This window comes from Metopolophium dirhodum, chromosome 7 (assembly GCF_019925205.1).
Source record: "Metopolophium dirhodum isolate CAU chromosome 7, ASM1992520v1, whole genome shotgun sequence".
Classification (NCBI taxonomy): domain Eukaryota; kingdom Metazoa; phylum Arthropoda; class Insecta; order Hemiptera; family Aphididae; genus Metopolophium; species Metopolophium dirhodum.
In genome coordinates, this window is record NC_083566.1 from 9,454,995 (window position 1) to 9,477,920 (window position 22,926).

General features: G+C 28.5%; 2 protein-coding genes across 5 annotated transcripts; one reads left to right on the forward strand and one right to left on the reverse strand.

Annotated features, from left to right (window-relative positions):
• The first annotated feature begins 634 nt into the window (after positions 1–634).
• On the forward strand, positions 635–10,426 carry LOC132948629 (UDP-glucosyltransferase 2-like). Of its 3 annotated transcripts, none has more exons than XM_061019179.1 (5): positions 635–768; positions 7,673–8,539; positions 8,630–8,855; positions 8,930–9,152; positions 9,232–10,426. In XM_061019179.1, the coding sequence occupies exons 2-5, from the start codon at positions 7,733–7,735 to the stop codon at positions 9,476–9,478; spliced, it is 1,503 nt and encodes a 500-aa protein (XP_060875162.1). In that variant the 5' UTR covers positions 635–768; positions 7,673–7,732; the 3' UTR covers positions 9,479–10,426. The 3 variants fall into 3 exon arrangements, with proteins under 3 accessions (XP_060875162.1, XP_060875164.1, XP_060875163.1); XM_061019181.1 differs by lacking the exon at positions 635–768 and adding an exon at positions 6,050–6,139; XM_061019180.1 differs by lacking the exon at positions 635–768 and having other exon boundaries at positions 7,325–8,539.
• Positions 10,427–13,032: 2,606 nt separating this feature from the next.
• On the reverse strand, positions 13,033–18,865 carry LOC132948992 (ADP-ribosylation factor 6). Of its 2 annotated transcripts, XM_061019730.1 has the most exons (6): positions 18,073–18,865; positions 16,746–16,826; positions 16,419–16,513; positions 14,129–14,232; positions 13,861–14,059; positions 13,033–13,796 (listed from the first exon to the last, which is right to left on the reverse strand). In XM_061019730.1, exons 3-6 carry the CDS (start codon positions 16,498–16,500, stop codon positions 13,654–13,656), a joined length of 528 nt encoding a protein of 175 aa, XP_060875713.1. In that variant the 5' UTR covers positions 16,501–16,513; positions 16,746–16,826; positions 18,073–18,865; the 3' UTR covers positions 13,033–13,653. The 2 variants fall into 2 exon arrangements, with proteins under 2 accessions (XP_060875713.1, XP_060875712.1); XM_061019729.1 differs by lacking the exon at positions 16,746–16,826 and having other exon boundaries at positions 13,034–13,796; positions 18,073–18,859.
• Between the last annotated feature and the right edge of the window lie 4,061 nt (positions 18,866–22,926).

A 22,926-nucleotide genomic window follows, 5' to 3' on the forward strand; every position in this document is an offset into this window, starting at 1 on the left:
TTGAGAAGTGTGTACTAATAAAAAAGACTACTGACTATATAGATTATAGGTAATATACTGTATACCCTAAACACAACATTAAAAATTTTTAATTTTTAAAAATGAAAATCTTATGATACCAAAAGTAAAATGTTAGGTACATAATCAATTTTACCAAATTTATCTTTACTTTTCTACTTTCAACTTTCAATTGTGAATAATGAACATGTCCGATAGATAGTTACCTACTATCGTGAAGGAGACTTTTTAAAGATATTTTTTCAAAATTATATTGTTATATAATGTACATTACCAAGGTACATAATATATAATTTACAAAATAATGTAATATTATTAACTTATTACCAAATTAAATAAGTAAATTTATATTAAATTTAATGTATATAATGTTTTCAATTTGGATCCTCATCCAGTTGTTATAAAATGGCTTTTTGACATGAAAATACATAATTAAGTTCATCCACTTGCCTTACAATAGTGGTTGAATGGTTTTCCAGGAAGCAAATCTAATCTAGACAGCTTAATCACTTATACTTATACTGATCACTGGTACCTATCATGATTATATAATAGTTTTATTATATCATGGTACCTATTATTATTTATTGGTACTAATGGTATCTAACGTATTGTTCTATGCTATTAAACTATTCGAATAATAAATTATGGCGGAAGGGGGAATAATATCATTCTGAACCTAGCTTCAGTGGCCCATCTAAAACACCAGTGCCTGCAGGGTCATCAATATTTGGACTTATAATCAGCTAGGTAAGATGTTTTTTTTTTCTTTTATATTGATGATTGATCATGTACAACTTCATCGCAGTATAGATATATTTTTTATAAAACGTCAAAATACATTAATTTACATGTTATTGGGTAGTAAAAAATTAGTTCATTGTATATTATGTCTATTAAATAAATGTATAATTATTAATTATGTAAGTATAGGTAACTTGCGACAATGTATTAATATATTATAGTACAATTACCTATATGAGACTCGTGTGGACATTTCAAAACAATAATAAGGTTTCAAAATAAAAAAATTAAAATCATCCTGTGTATCACAAATGTGTTTAATATTAATTCATTACAAATTAGAATGAACAAACACAGCCCACACAAATGTACCGGTGGGCCGATTACTGAATATAGTTTGTACATTATCTTAGGTAGTGGAATTGATTATAAATACTAGTAGCCAGTAGGTATTTATAATCAATGACAATATGAAACCTATAATATAAATAATTTAAATGTATAATATTATAATGATGGGTACCTCTACCTATTTATAAGTACCTAATAGCATAAATCTTAATTGCAATGTCTGAACTCTAAATGTTATGAACTTGGACTATAGACTATATTATGTTCTATGATATTATTGTATTATTGTATTCATACATATATATATATTTATATAATGCATTAATGCATATCTACCAATTTACCAAACGTAACGTTTGACCAACCTAATTATGCATTATAGTATTATACATTTATACATTTATATTATTTAATCATTAGCAGAAATCACATCAAAAATCGCACTACCTATGTCTTTATTATAATTATTTAACTATTTTACAATTTTCAAAATATTTTGACTTTTTTTTGGGCTGTTTACGAACATATTTTGTTACGAATTTTTATTAGTTTTTTTGTTTTATAAATACCAATAAAATTTTATTCGATAGGTCAAAAAGCTTGAAAATTTAATTCAACGATCCTAATATATTGTTACGACAGTTGAAAAATGTTACAAATACATAGTCACCATTATTTTTATAAACATATAAGATTCGAATTTTTACAAAATACGTAAAAATCACGAAAATTTTCAAATTGATTTATTTATTTTCAAATTATTTTAAGTTAGAAATTCATAAAAGTTTTTCATTTTAAATCTTATACTTGAAAATTTAATACAACATTTCTCATAAGTTAACCTTTAATTAAAAAAAATGTCTACCGGAAAGTCAAATTACATTTTTATGAGCGTTCGAAGTTTAAATTTTTACAATATTGGATATTCTCTGGATTTCTCATGTAGTAAATTTCTTATTTTGTTGTAATTCAAAAACGAGTAACCGTAGATACTTGAAATTTACACCATATGTTTATTTTATTAACTCCCATGATTGATACAATTTTCAAAATATTTTGATTCGTTTTGAACTGTTTACGGACATTTTCAATTTTTTTCTTAAGATATCAATACCTACATTTTTATTTGTTGCGTCAAAAATCGTGAACATTCAATACAAGGGTCCTGATATATTGTTAAAATAGCAGTAGAAAAAATGAAAAATATTAAAAATGTATATGCACCATAGGCGCAACTAGGGTTAAAATTCTGGGGGGACTAACAAAACTATTTATTAAAAATAACCTATAGTATGCTTATATCTAAATCAATAAGGGATATTTTGTTTTTTGGGGGGGCGGCTAAATCTTAACCCCCCTAGTTGCGCCAATGAATTATGCACAATTTTTTTATAAGCATTTAAAGTTAGAATTTTGACAAAAATTATATAATTGAAAATTTAAAAATTATTTTGTAGTTAAAAATTTATAAAATGTTCAACTTTTATAGCTATAAGGATTGAAAATTTAAAACAAGGTTCCACATAAATAGGTAAATAAATTAGTTTATACTTTATTCACAATAATACCATCAAATACAATTAGTAATATCGTGGACTGAGTCAGGCTGACTAACCGTCTTCCCTCAGAATCGTTTTTCGTATACCTATATTATACCATTGAATTCAAATTTAACACCATTCATTTACATACTTCAGCAGAGCGACACCCACTTTCCATATATATATATTATATAGGTATCTAATAAATTATAAATATTTTATTTAAATTATATAAACACTTTTTTAAAAAATGTTTTGTGCTTGTTGCACCCTCAATCCCGTGTAGTATAGGTACGCGCCACATACTTGAATACCAGTAGCGTATCTATGTGGGGGGATATAGGGATCATAGTCCCCCCCCCCCTTGGACACAAAATTGTATACACAATGCACAATTATTCAAAATGCATATTAAAATAATATTAATATACTAATATATATATTAATATTAATATATGTATATACTAAATATTATGTTAACTGCATAATATGTATTTTTGTAGTTTTCACCCTGCAGTGCGTATGATAAAAATTAAAAACAACTGTCTTCTATAAAAAGAACATAAAGAAAGTGCTCGTAGGTATATGATCGATCATACGTCCAAATGACGTATGCATAGTGTATAGGTACATTATACATATTTTAAAATGGGATTCGAAACCGTGATTTTCTGTTTTTGTCTAATACACGCACGCGACATAAGATTTTAGACTGGTTCTTTGTCAAACATACCAATTAATCTAATGAAACGATAAGAATTCTAAAAACAGTTTTGAATTTGTCGTCAAGTCTACTTGAAATCGATCTCCCCACATTTTTGATATTATCCCAAGAGTAGATACACTTTATGAACAAAAGGGTCATAATTAGATATTCTAGCATTTCAAAGGATAGAGAAAAAAATTAAGTGCCCCCCCCCCCCAAAAAAAAAAAAAATAGGGGCGGGTTTAAGGGGGATAGCCCCTCCCCCCTTGGGACTAAGCTAACTATTTTACAAAGCCAAGTATTATGATATATTGATATATTAATAATCATTATAAAATATCGTCAATCGTCATTGATGAATATGATGGATATTTGAATATTTAGGCTTCAAGCTATTTTTGGATTGTTTTACGTTCGACGACTGACGTCTGACATGACGTGTAATATTATTATGAAAATATATATGGCTCCACGTGGAGCCCAGTTTAATAATGTTAGTAATAATTATATATATAATATATATCTATGTATATGTATTACTTATAAAGAATTGGTTATCTTCCTTTATTACGAGAATCGAGAAAATGGAACAGAAATAGATTGCATCCAAAAACCGCACACTTTTGATTTTAGCCCTAAAAAGGTCGATAGCCAAAAACCGCACAGCTTATTGGTTATTGTATAATAAATTATCGTACATTTAAAGTGGATTAAAACCGCACACTATTTTTAGTGAAAATAGTGAAAATATAAGATTATATGATATGTACTATTGTTTCAATTTTGGGAAGAATTTTTACGTGACGGACATCGTATAAAGTTTTTAAAAAACGTCGGCAGTCGGTTTCAGCCAATCAAACTTTGAAAGTTTTAATTATTTTTTAAATTAATATTTAAAATTTTTGAATATACCTATGTCCTATATACATTTTAGATTCTGAGCGAAGCGATGAATGTATTGATTCTACAATGATGTGTGTTTTTTTTTTATTTTTTTTTATTTTTTTTATTTTTTTTTTATTTTTGTGTCTGTCATCACCTTTTAGGACAGTAAAAGTGCTTGGATTTTCTTCAATAGTAACTTTTCTGATAGGAAAGTGAATCTAGTTGGTACTTTGGGGGGTCAAAAGTAAAAATTTCCCAGTAGTTTTCACAAGCGACGTGAAAAACAAAAGAAAAATTAAGGAAAAACGAGAATTTTTACGCAAAATCTGTTTTCGAGAAAATCGATTTTGGTTTTTGGTGTAACTCTAAAACAAATGACTGTAGGGACATGAAATTTTGACTGAATGTTTATATTAGCATTTCCTATACACCATAAAATTTACAAAATATTTTGACTCTTTTTGAGCTGTTTACGGCCATTGTCAGTTTTCAATTTTTTTAGTTTTTTTTTCTATAAATATCAATAAAATTTTATCTGTTGAGTAAAAAAGCTTGAAAATTTAATAGAAGGCTCCTAGGTTATTGTTTCAAAGGCAGATGAAAAAATTAAAAATCCTTAGTCACAGTTTTTAATTATAAGCATTTAAAGTTCAAATTTTGACAAAATACGGAAAAATCACGAAAAATAGCAAATTATTTTGATGAGAATTCATAAAAATTTTTCTTTTTAAATGTAAGATTTGAAAATGTAATATAAGATTACTCATAAGTTTGTCTACCTTTATCAAAAAAAAAATGTCTAGAAGAAACTTAAATTAAATTTTTATGAGCGTCTGAAATTTATATTTTTACAACATTTGATATTTACTCGATTTCTCATGTAACAATTTTCTTATTTTATTGTAATTAAAAAACGAATGACTGTAGATACTTGAAAATTTCACTGAATGTTTATATTAGCATTTTCTATACACCATAAAATGTTGAAAATATTTTGACTCTTTTTGAGCTGTTTACGGACATTGTCAGTTTTCAATATTTTTAGTTTTTTTTCTATAAATATCAATACATTTTTATTTATTGGGTAAAAAAGCGTGAAAATTTAATATAAGGCTCCTGATATATCGTTCTAATAGCAGTTAAAAAATATTAAAAATACATAGGCACAATTTTTTTTTATAAGCATTTAAAGTTCAAATTTTGACAACATTTATCAAATTTATAATTTATTAATTATTTTGCAGTTAAAAATTTATAAATTTTTAACTTTTATGGCTAAGGATTGAAAATTTAAAACAAGGCTCCACGTAAATAGGTTATATATAAATTACTTTATTCACAATAATATCATCAAATATACTTGGTAAAATCATAGGCTGACTGACCGTTTTCGCTCAGAATCGTTTTTCTTATACAATGATATTATATCATTGAATTCAAATTTAACACCATCCATTACAGTGACCCACTTGTAACCTACCGTACAGCAGAGCGACATCCACTTATCCACCTTTTTTTTAAATTATTTAATTTTAAATTATTGAATATATACATTTTTAAGTTGACATTTTTTTAAAATTGATATTTAAAATGTTTAAATGTATAAATTTTTTTTGATGAACTGTGAGAATAATGAGAACAAATAATTAATTATACATATACATATGCGTTTTTTGTTTATCGACCTTTTTGGGGTAAAAATCATAACTGTGAAGTTTTGGATACGACAATTTTTAAAATTGTGCGGTTTTAACCTATCAAATGTGTGCGGTTTTAACCTACCAAAAGTGTGCGGTTCTGTCCTGTATTTTATTAAAAGTGTGCGGTTTTTGGAGTCAACGCAAAAATAGCCCGAATTTCAAACGACAGTCTGCAGAAGTGCAGAATTAATAATGTAATATATCTATTTTATGTATATTTTTTTTTATAAATAAATAGCTAATTTTTGTTGTTAATTATATGTGTATATCTATATTTTATAAATGGTTTCAGATAAATATTGATACCAATGTAACTATTTAAAATTTGTCACTATTGTGAAGAAAAAGATGATTTACTTATGAAGGACTCAAAAACATAATCTGTAATTTTAAATTTTATATAGATTTAAAAAACAACTAACTAAATTCTTGAACCTCTTGCCCCCCGCCCTTGGTGACTGATAAAACCCGCCCCTGCCCCAATAAAAAAAAAAAAGATTTTCTGGCTACGGCACTGCAATTATTACATAATTATTACAACTATTGTATCTTTGATACTGCCTAACCCTGCGTATACCGTTACCGTATACCCTTGTAAAGATAAAATGTATAAATACAAGTCATGGCAATGTTCAATTTGGTGAAAATCAAGTTAAAACTAGTAGGTACACTAATTAGTACTTGCGGCTGCTTCGGTACTTTAAAATATAAAATAGCTTTGAATAATAATTAATATTTTGAACTGGCTATTACCTAATTAGCATTTTGTTATAAGATGATATTAGCGCACTATTTATTTCCTTTTCTGGGGCACTAGCCAATAATACTATAAATAAAATGTATTCAAACTTGAAATATGTAAATATGGTAATTTTCAAAATTTTTTAACTGTTCGTACCAACCCATTACCCATTTCAATAGTTTGAATATAGTTGATATTCTACAAATCTTGATTCTTGGTACAACTACTACAACTTACTATTCAGCTACCTAGGAACCTATCTGAATCTGATATCAAACAAATGCAAATAAATAAGGTTAGTATGCACTTAGAAGTGGCAGATAAGTTGTTGTATAGGCAAACAGTTCTTTGTGAACTTGTCTTCAATAATAGGTATATTATTAGTATTGGGAATTATGATTTATATTTGAAGGTGATCGTTTTTCGCAATACGTATACGTATTTTTCATGATAATAATTAATAATACGTGTTGAAACTTCAAGGTTATAAGTTCGGCTCTTATGTAGGTATAACTTATGATTATCACTTCATCATAATATACTAACTGCAGCCTGCAGGGTATATAGCTATTATTTTCCTATTAATATATACATTTACATTATATAAGGTAGGTACCTACATCGCATAGACAGCAAGCATCACGCTAAAATACTGTACCTAGCAGTTTCAGTTAGCAGTATTTTGATGTCATTCAATAAGAACACACCTACGTGATATTATGTGAATCAAAAATCGTTTGAGGAGCACAAACCAATTTACTATTTAGTGTACATTATATTATATATAATTATTTATTATGGTTACACTTATATGCAAACTTACATAATGTCATAATACAATCTATATTTATTTTATCTGTCGGATTTTTCTTTACTATCAATATTAATCTCATCCAAACATGATACGTATTATTTATTATTACAGAAATAAAATCTATAAATCCAGATAAATTCGTTTACCTAATATTTTATAAATCATTTTAAGGATTAATAAAAGCTGTACGCCCGATATTCGTGGGCGGATTAAGAAGCGAAGAAGGGCAAAATGAAGTCTATTTCGTTTGCCACCGTTGTTTTTTGTGCCTTAACAATTGCACAGACTAGGTCTTCGGAAATCCTGGTCATATTCCCGACGACCGCCCAGAGTCATTACCGTGTCGTCCGACCACTAATCCACAGCCTATTGGACCGCGGGCACAAAATATTAGCGATCACGAATTTTCCGGATGCTGTGGAAAGAGCCAATTTATCACACATCGACATTTCCGGGTTAAAACCACACTCGAAATTCAAGACCAGCAACAATGGAATAATTAAATCACTAACGCGCGTAATCAGAAACGCCAACACATACGAGACTATTCTCAATCATCCGACAGTTGCGAAACTCCTACGGTCCCGACAAAAATTCGACTTGGTGATTGCCGAATTTTTTACACCTACACCAATATTTGCACCGATCGCCACAGTTGTGGACGCACCGATTGTTGGATTTTGTCCAATGATTACATTTCCGTGGATAAACGAGGTGATGGGAATGGAGACGACCACGTCTTATATGCCTAGTATCATCAGTAACTCCACGGACCGTATGTCATTTTTCCAGCGAATCTGTAATACTGTGAGATCGGTAATCATTGAAATCGCGTTTAATTGGATGAACACCCCAGTAGTTCGGCAAATTAATAAAAACCATTACGGGATACAAACGGAATCAGTAATAAAAACGATGGCTAACTTAAGCATGATTATGACGAACAATTATCATAGCATGTTTTTACCCTTTCCCAAACCGCCCGGAATCGTTGAGGTTGGTGGTATTCATGTAGTCGACGAAAAACCTGTTCCGCAAGTAATTACAAAACATTCCAAAATATATTATTATTGATAACTTAAAAATGTAATTACATGCTTCAATGTTTGTCTGTTGATGCATACACAGGACTTGAACGATTTCATAAATGATGCCGAACATGGTGTGATCTTATTCAGTTTGGGCTCTGTCGTGTCGGAAGCATCGTTGGGCGCTGATAAACTGAATAACATACTCGATGCATTTTCGAAACTTAAACAAAGAGTCATAATGAAGTTTGATGCTGACAAATACAAAATACAGTTACCAGTGAATGTAAAAGTGGTCAAATGGTTTCCACAGCGAGATCTTTTAGGTTGATAGACAAAGACTATATTAACCTAGACATATTAATTAAATAAACAAAATAATTTAAAAAATGTTTTGTAGCACACCCAAAGGTATTACTATTTATATCACATGCTGGTATGATGAGCACAATCGAAACAATACACTGTGGTAAACCAATGGTAGCTATACCGATATTCGGCGATCAAATATTTAATACCAATTTGTTGGTTGAAAAACAAGTTGCTGTCGCTATAGAATACAAACATTTAGAGAGTGACCAGCTTTTCAGTGCTATCAATGAAGCATTGACCGAGAAATATACGTATGGATATCGAATTCCTTAGTCCTTACTCGAATTAATTTTTAAACTAGATTACTAAATTTGATGTTTATAATTTCAGGATTAACATGAAAAAACTGCAACAGTTATATAATGATCGACCACATTCACCTCTCGAAACAGCTGTTTACTGGACCGAGTATGTAATGAGAAATAAAAACGAATCGAAAGAATTGTTAAAAAGTCAAAAGGTTCACTTAAATTTTTATCAATCGCATTTAATTGATATATTCGCTGCTTTTCTCATCCCACTTATTATGACAATATATATCATACAATGGACAACGAAACGTCTGAGGAAGCATTAAGTGAATTATCACTCACTGATTGTTGTAAGGGGGTGTGATTGTTCCATTTGTTCATTTTTTATATACGATTTCAATTTTATTTCATATCTGTTCTAGACTTCTTATTAGTATATTTTAAATGAAAAATGCACTCAGAAATTTGTTACAACTGTTATAGAATATTAATTTACTAAATAAAAAAACGTAATCACATAAAAATTCAGAATTTTTCTTTTTGTTATACATGCCTAGTACATTATATGACCATTTATATTAAGCCTATTTGGTTAGTTGATATTTGAACGGACTACAGAGTTTTGAAATGGGTATCGCCTTACTACCTTTCCACATACCTACCTATATTTTGGTAAATTGGTTGTTACTTTTTATTATTGTATAGTGTACACCGAGGTCCGAGAACAAAAAACTTATAAATAAATCAAAATATACGTGGGAATATGCAATAGGTAACTAAACAATTTCGTTGATTTGCAATATCAAAGGAAACGAAGAAGCAGACAAAGCAGCTCGAAACGCTATAAGTAACCCCAACTCCGTAACACTTTCTCTTATGTCGCCAATAGATATTATCAGGAACGTTGACAAATACTGTATGCAATTATGGGACTCAGAGTGGCGCCAAGTTACCGAAAACAAATTAAGGGAAATCAAGCACTCAGTCGAACCTTGGCCAAAACTCAACTATTCAAATCGAAAGGAAGATGTCATTATGAACCGACTCAGAATTGGTCACACGAGAGCTACTCATGGGTACCTACTACCTAATGGAAAAGACCGAACCACCTATATGCCGCTCTTGCAACACTTCCTTTACAATCAAACACATCCTCATCCACTGCCAAATATTCACGGAAGCTAGAAAAGAATGCAAAATACCAGACAATTTGTATGAAGCCATAGGTATGCTGACATACAAAAAATTATCACTTTTTTAAAAAAAATTTAAATGTACAACTTAATTTAACCTATCATTTTTTGTCAAATAATCATATTGTAAGCTAATAACCATGATGTTGATGCTGGAACAATAATAAAAAAAAAATTTCGTTGATTATAGATCTATATAGATACAATATAACAATGATTTAAATAATTTATTATGCCAACGGATCGTGAGACACAGTCGCATACAGTAGTTGTAGCCTGTAGGCCTGGTAGGTTCCTAGTTAGATACCTACACTAAAACAATTCTGAACGTCACGACTTCAGTACCTTTTTCTAAGGAATTTGTATTTTCATAATTCATTTATATTTATATTACCTATTAATAAGCCGGTTGGAAAAATACCTATAGGTAGGCCACGCTAAGATGGGAAGACAGAATAAAAAAGGACGTAGAAACAGTAGTAGGTACCGAACAGACGCTGACGAGAGATGTCAATGGAATAATTGATAGAAAGATGGCGGAAAAAAGACCGAAACCCGCACTGCAAGAAGAAGAAGATTACCTACTGATTACTATTAGTACCTATAATATAATACGATAGGTTGAAATTAAAAATATATCATATAATATATTAAATTATATAAGTTAATCAATATTTTATAATATTAGGTATATATTTGTTATTTGTAGGTAAATATGTATTTCTATCATATTAATAACGCAAACTTATCAAACTTATGAGTCTGAGTAATATGGGTGTTGAGTGCCTGATGGCTTGAAATCAAAATGAAAATTTTTGATTTTGAATTAAATTTTGAACATAATTTTACGTTGTTTTTTATTTTTTTTATTTGTGTCCTGGACATATCATAGTATATAGTTAAAAATTGCATTATGTACCTAGGTAATAGGTTAGGGTATAACTATAAAAAGTTCCAAGTCTCAACGATCAATATTTCTTAAATTTCATCAAAATAACTAAAACCATTACAGGGAAAATAGTTATTTTCGTTTAAGTACTTACATATCTATATATTTCATCACATGTCTGTAAAAAAATCTGTTTAAAATATTTTTTTATTTAAATCAGAAAAACTTAAAACAGTTTTAATTTCTGAGAATATTGAGAAACCTTGTATAATATAAATCTATAAGGTACATTTTCAAAACTTATTTTTATCAAAATTTTTAGAAATTTGAAAATTGCATGTTCCTATTTTCCTAATAGCTACTAACTTTAAAATTAATCTAAATACAATTAAAATCTGATCGTGTATACTAAATATAACAATAATGGTATATTAGAATTTGGATTTTGGAATGTTTCAAGTTTCTTAAATTAATATAATAATATTTTTAGATTCTGAGCAGAGCAATGAATGTATTGATTTTACAATTAGTTTTTTTTTTAATTTTAAATTTTAAATATTTTTTTTTGTCTGTCATCATCTTTTAGGACAGTAAAAGTGCTAGGATTTTCTTCAACAGTATATTTTCTGGTAGGAAATTGAATCTAGTTGGTACTTTAGGGGGTCAAAAGTAAAAATTTTCCAGTAATTTTCAAAAGCACTTTGAAAAACAAAATAAAAATTAAGGGAAAACAGGAATTTTTACGCAAAGTTGATTTTGGTTTTTGGCATAACTCTAAAACAAATGACCGTAGATACACAAAATTTTCACTGAACATTTATATTAGCATTCTAATAATAAACATTCTTAACAATTTTGACTTGTTTCGAGCTGTTTACAGACATTTTCAGTTTCCAATTTTTTAGTTTTTATTCTATAAATATCAATAAAATTTTATTTGTTGGGTAAAAAAGCTTAATACAAGGCACCTAATAGATTGTTACAATAGCAGTTGAAAAATATTATAATATAAGTAAATCATTTAAAGTTTGAATTTTGACAAAATTTAATAATTATTTTGTAGTTTGTTACATTTATAAAATGTTCAACTTTTATAGCCAAGGATTGAAAATTTAAAACAAGGTTTAACGTAAATATATAAATTACTTTGTTCACAATCAGATCATCAAATATACTCAGTATTATCATAGGCTGTCTATTCGTCTTCGCTCAGATTCGTTTTTCTTTTACAATGATATTGTATCATTGAATTCAATTTTAACACTATCCATTGCAGTGACCCAATTGTAACCTACTGTACAGCAGAGCGACACCCACTAGCCCACCTTTTTTTAAATTAACTCTGCTCAAAATCTAATATCATTTTGTGAGATTTAGTCAGTAATTTTGTTCAACTTGACATAACCATATTAAGTATATCTCAGCCAAGGTGTTAAAAATTACTCTCAGAGATTCAATCTTTCAAGTTTTAAATATTTCCACTTTTTACTTTAATTTTATCAGTATTACATGTATTATAATATGAGGAAAAAACATTATTTTAGAAATGTTGAACTTCACTTATAAAAAAAAAATGTTTCAATGTAAATTCAAAAATTTGAAATTGCTTAAGGACAATTTATGAGGACACTTAGTAGTTGTATTACATTTTCAACTATTCTTACCATTTAAAACACCTATATCATGATAAAACCAATACATTTTTTGTTCAGTTCAGAATATAAAGGTACGAGGACAGTAAAATTTTACCTTTCCAAACACATTACAATTAATAAGATAATATATTTTTTTTTATATATTTATTCAATATTTTGTACAAAATAATAAATAACAATAAAAATAAAAAATAGGATTCTTCCACGCATGAAACAATATTATTACAATTTTTTTAAATAAAATCCTAATTATTATGAACTGTATTTATGTATAAAATATTATGATACTTAGTACATATTAAATATACTATTTTACAGGCCTAAATAAAATATTCTAAACTTGAGAACAAATATTAAATCATTATTAATTAATTTATATGTATAAATATAATATTGCTTACTTTTTATTGTTTAAGCTAATATGTATACTGATACTGATTGGGAATCAATTTACAAATATACACATCAAAAGGGTAGTTAGGCAGTTTTAGCATATTATGACAATTTTGTTCAGTACACATTACAAATTATAATTATAATATTATAAACAATTGTGAATAATTCAGTATTTTATTAGGCCAGTCCTCTCAAAGAGTAGTTATATATTAAAATGGACATCTTAGTTTAAATATTGATGTTCATTTTTACATTTAACAATAAGTAATGTACTCAATTTGTACGTTTGGAATTTCTTTTAGTCCTAAGCTTCTTTTAAATTGAATAATGATAATATGTTGAGTATAATATTCTGTTATACTTTGATATCATTGTTTAAAATTTGATGTGAGCCAAGCGAGGCCTTCATGTAATCCATCTCCTGTGGTAGCACACGATGGTTGAACATACCAATTTCTATCCCGTATTCTTGTTAGTCCAAGTTTTTCTTGTATTTCGTGTGGTTTCATTGCTAAAAAATAATTCATTAAATCAGGATGAATTTAATATTGAAAAAGTATTAGAATAGGTAATACCATTGGTCAAGTCTTGTTTGTTGGCAAATATTAAAATTATTGCATCCCTCATCTCTCTGTCATTTATTATCCGATGTAATTCTTGCTTAGCTTCATCTATACGATCACGATCTGCACAATCCACTACAAAGATCAAACCTTGTGTGCCTGTATAGTAATGTCGCCATAGTGGACGTATTTTGTCTTGACCCCCGACGTCCTATGAAAAATTAAATTTACCATTTATTATTATTTTCGTACTTGTATTTATATACAACTAATAACATACCCAAACATTAATTTTCACGTTTTTGTAAATCACTGTTTCTACATTGAAGCCAACTGTTGGTATTGTTGTCACAGATTGACCCAATTTCAATTTGTACAAGATAGCTAATATATTTGAATAGGAAAAATTTCTATTTTAAAGTTATTTAACATCTATAAATAAGATGAAAAATAATTTTTTAAACTAAGGTACTACAGAATAATTGAAAATCAGTTATACATAAAAATAGAGCAATAACAAAATACCTCTAAATTTAACAATTAGTTCTCCAAACAAACATGATTTCTGACTCACAATTTTGAAACAGCTTTAGACCAAAATATATTATAGAGCCTTTATTCTATGTTAAGCCATTAATTCACGAGATTAAGTCCACGAGAAAAGTATTGCGTAACCATATTTTTGCTTTCGAATATGTAGAATCGAAATAATTACCAAATTAATTTTCAAGCACATATACAAGATGTTTACAAATTTGTGTTTGTGGAACTGGATGGACATATTATTTATTTTTGTGTATTTGTGTGTTAATACGTAATAGTTGTAATACAAGTTTGGGATACAAAAATAATGTCGGGTTTGTCTCATTGTTATCTTTCAAGTGGTGGAATGTGGGCAAGAAATTATTATTGTTATCTTAAAAACCTTATCGGAAACTGTATAGAAATATACTAACAATCGTTTGTGTATACTTACAAAAATAATAAATTTTATTCAAAAATTTCACAATAAAAATTTACATTATAAAAAAACTCACAGGCACCCTATGGACCCCCCGAGTAACCATCTACGGACCCCCAAGGGGTCCATGGACCACTGGTTAAGAACTTAAGACTTATGGCATAAACCCAGGTTTTACTTTTATTTGAGGTATCACTAATATTCTATTGATAAGTATGTTAATAATATTGAGTTATTTAAATTGAAATTAAATTAAAATTCTGACGAGTACTCTAATTAGCTCATGAATTTTAATTGCTATTATATTATAGTACATTATTCAATATGAATTGTTAATGAAGTATTACACATCTTATGAACGTGTTTCAACATTTAAAACATGGATAAATGTAACAAAATAATGTGTTCAGTTAAAACTACAAAGTAAGTGCTAATATAACATTACAATGAATAACCTAAATTAGTTATAAATATTTTTTTAAGATATGTAATTTAAAAAAAAAAATAAGAGTGTTTTTAACATAATTTTATTTTGACAACTATCCAATATTGAAAAGGAACTTATTAGTAGAGATGGAGAATTTACGTAAAAAAAATATCGGTAAATTTACCGGTAAATTTTACGGTAAATTTACCAATAATGTTGTAAAAATGGTAAAATAGCTAAATCTTAGAGCCATTGTTATTTTTTACTATTAGACATTAGTAAATACTAAATACGATTCGTATTAGGTACTAATGTTGTATACCTACTTGTTAAATCTAGTTCTTTCTAATAATAACAATAATTAACAAAAAATTTAAAAAATGAATCTAAAATATCTATTGTTCTGTATTAGACATTAGTAATTAGTACATTTTATGAAATATGAATATTGAATTATTCATATTACAATTAATAAATAATTTAAACTAAACTAAACTATCAAAATTCACATTACCTTTATTTCTTTTTAAGTCAAAACATTTATATTTAGACTTAACTTTTGTATTAATAATAGTATATTATCAATTTCACATTATCTGCATTCTTGGTATCTCCCTATAAAATCTTTCCTAATTACCTACTGATATTTAATGTTCTAATATATATTAGGGGTGGCAGAATATTGATTTTATAGTATATAACAAACTATATAAACAATAACAAGTATATAAATTATAAATATTACAAATAATAATATCACAGAAGTTCCTTTTTCGGTTTACCTACTTTGGTCCAACCTGTTTATTATATTAAGATTTATCTTAAACCGTGATTAGTACTTTATTCATTATTGTATTGTTATCATTTGATAAAAAATATATCTCTTTACAATTTAGACTAGGCTTTTTCGATTTCATTTGATTAGAGAGGTCACACAATATTTTTTTTTTGGTAAAAAATAATTTACCGGTAAAAAAAAATTGGTAAAATTTACGGTAAATTTTTTTACCGGTAAAAAATTACCTGGTAAATTTACTCCACTCACATCTCTACTTATTAGGTATTAAAATTGTTGAATATATTTTGTAAAAAGCTAATATATGATTTAGATTTTCAATTATTAAATTAACATAAATAATTTATTTATAAGCTATGAATCTTATTAATTTTAAAAAAGGATACTTGTTTTTCCAGCTGCATCCAAACCAAGCATAAGTATTCTCATCTCTTTGTTACCAAAAATTTTGGAAAGCAGCTTTCCCATAGTGATGGATTATCTGAAAATTAAAGCAAAAAAATATATTATCAATTATAAATGTACCTAATTATTTATAATTAAACCAATCACTAAAAATGTAAAATACAGATTTTAATAAGTAAATGATATTATTATCAGGCGTGGCTACAAAGTTGGGGCACTAAGGTCATTGAAGAAATGAAGGTTTAAATAATAATATGTTGTATATTTTTATGTAATTGTAAGTTGTAACAGTTGTTATATTAATTTACCTTTTTTTTAGTTGCAAATGCTTTACCGGTATTTTACTCAACTCGCAGGTTCATTGTAGATAACCATTTTACATAAATCGCCTATGTCAAAAGACGTTTTTATTAGTTTCGTTTAGTCATAATTATGGTGAAGAAATAAATTTATCAAGACAACAAGATAAGGGAGTGTTAACACCCGTAACAGGAAAATGTAATTTTCACGCAGTTTTCTCATCATATTAGCGATACCTACATGAAAAAAGGGACAAAGACAAAAAAGATACCTTTAAATGGCTTAAACTAACTATTGATATAACACTTATGGATTTATGGATGGAGTATATACAAAAATCTGTTAACTAACATAACTAATACCATTGTTGTTAATCACAACATCATTGCATCTCTTTTCACTTTTGTTTAAATGTATTAGTTTCTTTATCACTCAGAAGCTTCTATGCGATTGAGAACCAACATTTCTTTCGTTGGTACGTTGGCAAATTAGCTTATGTTTAGTGAGGATAGGAAATCCATATGTTTAATACCTTAAACCAAATTATTAATATAGATGGGCGCATTTAGAATAAAAATCTTAACAGAGCTCATTATTCTAAAGCAAGGGAGTTACGCCTACATTCCATGTATTTACTTATAATATAAAAAAGATATTTATTAAAATCAATGTATATATTAGAGTTGAATTAGATATTTGTTCTAAGCAAATTAGTTATTAGTTGTAAAGTTATTTAGTTGTAAGACAGTAAACCTATACACATTTGTTGATAAACATAAAATAGGTTTCCTTAATAATAGATTAAATAGGTTAGTTATAGATTTATATGTTTTAATATGTACCTAGATAAACATTTGTTTTCCATGACAATCTTATTTTTTTAGTTAATAATAGGTAGGTAACTAATAAATTGTTATTGCTAATAAAACTAATTGGACAATATGTAGGTACCTACCTAACAGCATTTTAATAATAATTCAACATTTAAAAACAAATGCAGACAGCCTTGAACAATTATTAATGTATATAGGACATTCGAATCATTCTAAAATACATAGCATTATAAATATATTATTCTATTATTTTGGAGAGAAAATATAATAAAAGTTTCGATGACATGCATCCAAGGACCAAAACCAACAAGCATGTTGAAAAAAGAAAAAACGGAAACATTTACCCTTAACAGAAACAGTTTCACACCATAAATGCTCAGCAACTAGTGGTCAAAAGGCCAAAGTTACGACATGTACCCAAAAGGCATACAAATATATAATATCCAGTAGTGGACAGTGGTTTTATGATGTGCACGTTTTAGAGGCACAGTGTTTTACATACCAGTGAACATTTACAACGGACCGATGGCAGCGAGCAGCGAATGTTCAGGACAAATATTGATGTGCGGGCTCAATTACTGTCGCGTTACGATTTTCGGTCATCTCGCTCAGTGTCACAGCAGTGGGACGACGGCGGCGGCGATATTTGGTTTTCGATTTTACGTTACCGTCGCGTACGTGAGGGATTTCGATAACTTTCAGACGGACACCCGTGTTTGATATCACTGGACTACGCGATATTTTATCGGGTACCGCACGATATACGATATATAGTGCGTGCAATGCGCGATAACGGAATCAACGGGTTTGGGGCGCAAACGTCGTGGTCCGGCAATAATAGCGCATTTGCCGTGGTCGGCGGTGGCGGACTATGATCCACAGGAGCGGAGGAATGATTAATCTAAATATCTAATAACAAAAAAGTCGTGAACGGGAGGAACAAAAACACGGTGACGAGTCCAAAACAACGGCGTGCCCGACAACGGGTGATAGGTTGGAAAAACGGAACGCGTTCGATCTTACGTTTGTCGTCGCCGTATTTTTTTTGTTTTCGATATTTTTTCTCGTTTTTTTCTATCACTATTCACAGTGAATATTGTGAATTCGTGATATTGTATATTATTATTGTGTATGTGTGTTACCGGAGCGAAAGACTGCGGCGGCGGATGTTCAGTACGCCGTGCGGACAAGTGGGGTGTGCCGTGGTGGGGCCGGCGTGGAGGGGGACGTATTTGAGCGATAACGAACAAAAACGAACACTGCGATGAACGTATAGGCACGTCGTCGCGCGTCGTCGTCACCGCGGCCCGCGTACACGCAACGGCTACTCCGGGCAACTATGACACCGACCGCCGATAATGGAACAAATATAATAATATGATTATAAATTTATAACGTGATACGCGCGCGCTCTGTATATCAAACGAATAATAATATTTTTATGGAACGAAATTAATATGGTGGAAATTAATATAATATTATTTATTATTTATAATTAGTAATTACTGTACACTGTATATACTACTGTACAGACTACAGAGTGTAAAAGTGTACACAGCTGTTGTTGCTGCATCGGCTTTTGACAATCCATCAATCCATGACAATTGACAAAATAGAATATAAATTAATTCTATAAATAAAAATTACTAATAATTACATTTATTTTGTTGCGTGGCAAATGGCAATCGATAAGTTGGTCAAAAAAGTTGTAACAACACAAAAAAAAAATTATAATCACACGCATATTTACGTATTGTTTTTGTTATTTTTAATTTTTAATTCATAATATTATGTCTGTCTAATCGTGTTGTCGAATTATCGATTATTATATTACATGTTATACATAATAATACAAGGTTGGGCAAGTTAAAGAGAATAATTAACTATGACAAGTTAACTCAATTAAATTGCCTTTAGTTATACGTTGAAAGTTCATAAAGAAAAAATTTAACTCGATAAGTTAGTAATTGTAGTTAAGATGGAAAATAAAATTAACTTATCTCATTCAATTTTTTTTCAAGCTACAGTATTTTTAAAAAATAATAAGTGCCCTAGTATTTTGATTTACACAAAATTTACCAAGATGTTTAACACTGTGCAAACATCAAATTATTATTATACATTATTAAAAAATAAATGACTAAAATCGATAAAGAGTCAAGAAATGAGTATTGCACTTGGTACTGCATGATACGAAAATAAAATTAACACGATAAATTTTTAATGACAAATTTATAATAATATTATATTATTTGATATAATTATATTTATTATATTTTTATATTCTATTATAATGTATTATATTATTATGATTTTCCATTGTACGACAACCGAAGTTATTATGCTTATTGCTTATAAATGATTATAATTGTCGCGCACATGGTTCAGAAACGTTTATAATGTTATTTATCATCGTCATTACTTATCAGTTATTATACTAGGGCCCGAAAGTTTATGCACTAAAAACTACCGAAATATGTATCCACTTATGCGCTTAAAAATCCTAAATATGAGCTTAAATATTTTTTTTCAATTTATAAATATGAGGAAAAAAACATTTTTATTTCAAATTTTTTAACTAGTCATTAAAAAAATTATTTCATTAATTATAATATACATTTTTAAACATTACAATTTACAATCAAAGGATCCAGAGGGTGGGTGCTAGGGTGCTATAGCACCCCCCTAGGCATGTTGCTTCCTGGAAAATAAATACTTTATACAACAAGTATAGTATATTGTATTTTTAAGTAGGCTGGGAACATATCTAAACAAAATTGGTACCAAAAAAAAAATTCATAGGTAGTTTTTCCCTAACGCTGAAAGACCCTGCCCTAAACAATATATTGAGAAACAAATTCACTTAAGCTACCTAGAATTATTTTTAAATTATTTTTTTCTTAAAACATACGTATTTCAACAAGTTAAGAACGAAGGTGAAAAAAGTAATTTGCGGGAATCATAATTTTGGAAGTAATATATTCTTGAATCCTTCCACAGTTTGCGATTTTACGTTTATATGCATGTGCACAACACTACATTAGGTACTGTCGCACGTAGCGCCTATAACAAATTTTGTTTTTTTTTACGTACCTACCTATGTAGTTAAGCATGTGAAAACGATGGTGAAGTTAGAATTTGCCGGTCTGACTTAGTTATACCTAATTTAAGTTTATAGTATTTTCATATACACCCGGTGTGGTTACTTGATCGGACAATTAAAATCGATAATATCCCTAGACTTATTATGTAAAACCATCTTGAATGACTTCAAATAGCTAAAACTTCAGAACTAAGTTCGACCGGCAAATTCTGACTTCACTATCGTTTTCAGCATGCTTAACTACATATGTTAAATCAAACAAATTGAAAAAGGATGTCCGGTAAAACATAAATACACTACTGATTTCATCTTCATTTTTAACTTATTAAAATACGTAAGAAAAATTCAGAATTCGTTATAGGCGCTGGGCGCGACAGCAAAGTACGTAAAATCCCAAACTTTGGAAGAATATAACTTCAAAAATAATTTCCATAATTTATTTTTGCATCATCGTTCTTAACTCGTTGAAATATGTATGTTTTAAAAAAAAAAATGCAGGGCGTAGCTAAAGTTAATTTATGCCATATTAAATATAGTGTTGTTTTTAATGTTGAAATATTAAGCACGTTTATTTTGAGGACTAAAAAAAGTCTTGCTATCATTGTATTAATTTTAATTTATAATTATATATATCATGGAACTTGGCACAATATACTTGTGACAGCAAGACCGTATATTGGTTATCAGTTGACGGTTATTAGTCTCAATAGTCATTAATCATAATATTATATTATATTTATATACATTAACATTAGAGGAAGGAAGGACATCTATCCGGAATGAAAAAAATATGGTTTGAAATCCGAATTTATCGCATCCGCCATTATGCGGTCCGTAAGTCCGCACAGTATACGGCATGGCCTTATCTAACGAGTCATTTTTATTTAAGGAGGGGATCGAATCGAGTATTCGAGTAATCAATAACAAAGATTATATTTTAATGAAAACTGTTGTGATAATTAATATTTAGTACATAGGTACATTTTTAAACTTATATTTTAGTGCTATAATAATTAATAAACATGATAATAATGTAAAATAATTATAACGATTTTTTTTAAGAAGTTTTATGGGGGATGAACCCTGAACATCTCTATCCTAGATACGGCCATGTAAAATAGTGATGTAGTTTTAGGTTATTAATATTATGTTTAAAACATCTTATATCTCCGTTGTGTCCGCAGTCCATTACCATTAATTATCTATAAAAAAATTGAAGTAAGGCTGATTTTTTAACATGCACTAGACTATTTTATTATTAAAAACATAATTTATGGTTAGGTTAGGTTTATTTATCAAATTTTAAACATTGAAAAAAAAGTTATGGGGGATCTATATCCTACCACCAGATTGACCGCTAACGTCAAATTGGTACTATATCGAGGTAAACGATTTATATTCCAAACATGACTGATAATAGTCACAAAAGACTGTGGGTTAATGTCATTTATATATGGTTTTTTCAATGAATTTGTAATTTCTTACACTATAAATGAGAATATAAAATACAAGTTAATTAAAAAAAACATCCATAAAGTAGCATTGATAAGTTAAAAAAAAGAGGTGTTTTTTGTATAGCTTCAGACAACATTTATTTAGTGCATAGTAATAAATACAAAATGTACCTAGTTCTTTTGTTGTCTAATATTTATTAATAGGTATATTAGATTCTGAGCGGAGTGAGGGATCTAGTGGTTTTACAATGGTGTTTTTTTATTATTTTTTATTTATCCCTTATACAAAATTTCTACCAGAGAGAGTTCTTCGATTCCATCATAGGTTAGGTTAGGTTAAAAGATAAGATACTATCTTATCTTTTAGCAAATTGGATCAAGATGGTACTTTAGAGAGGTAATTTATCGATTTTCTCAATAGTTATTTAATGCCAAAATGCTTTGTATAGCACCATAGAAACGAATAAAAATAAAAAATAAAAGTAACAATTTTAGTTATTTTGTTGTAATTTATAATATTAATTCAACTTACAGGCTAAAATAAAAATTCATTATAGAGTGACCCACTTGTAACCTACTGTACAGCAGAGTGACATCCACTTACCAGCTTTTTAAATATTGGGATCAATAAAACTATTTTTATTTAATTATTATTTTATATCAATTAAAATTTGTTAATAAACCAAGTAATAAATAAATGGCTACCAAGTAACAAACCTAATTTTTTTTTTAGAATCTTAATATGCATGTTCAAAAATGTTGGTATAAGGAAGATGTTTATATTAGAAAATATATGAAA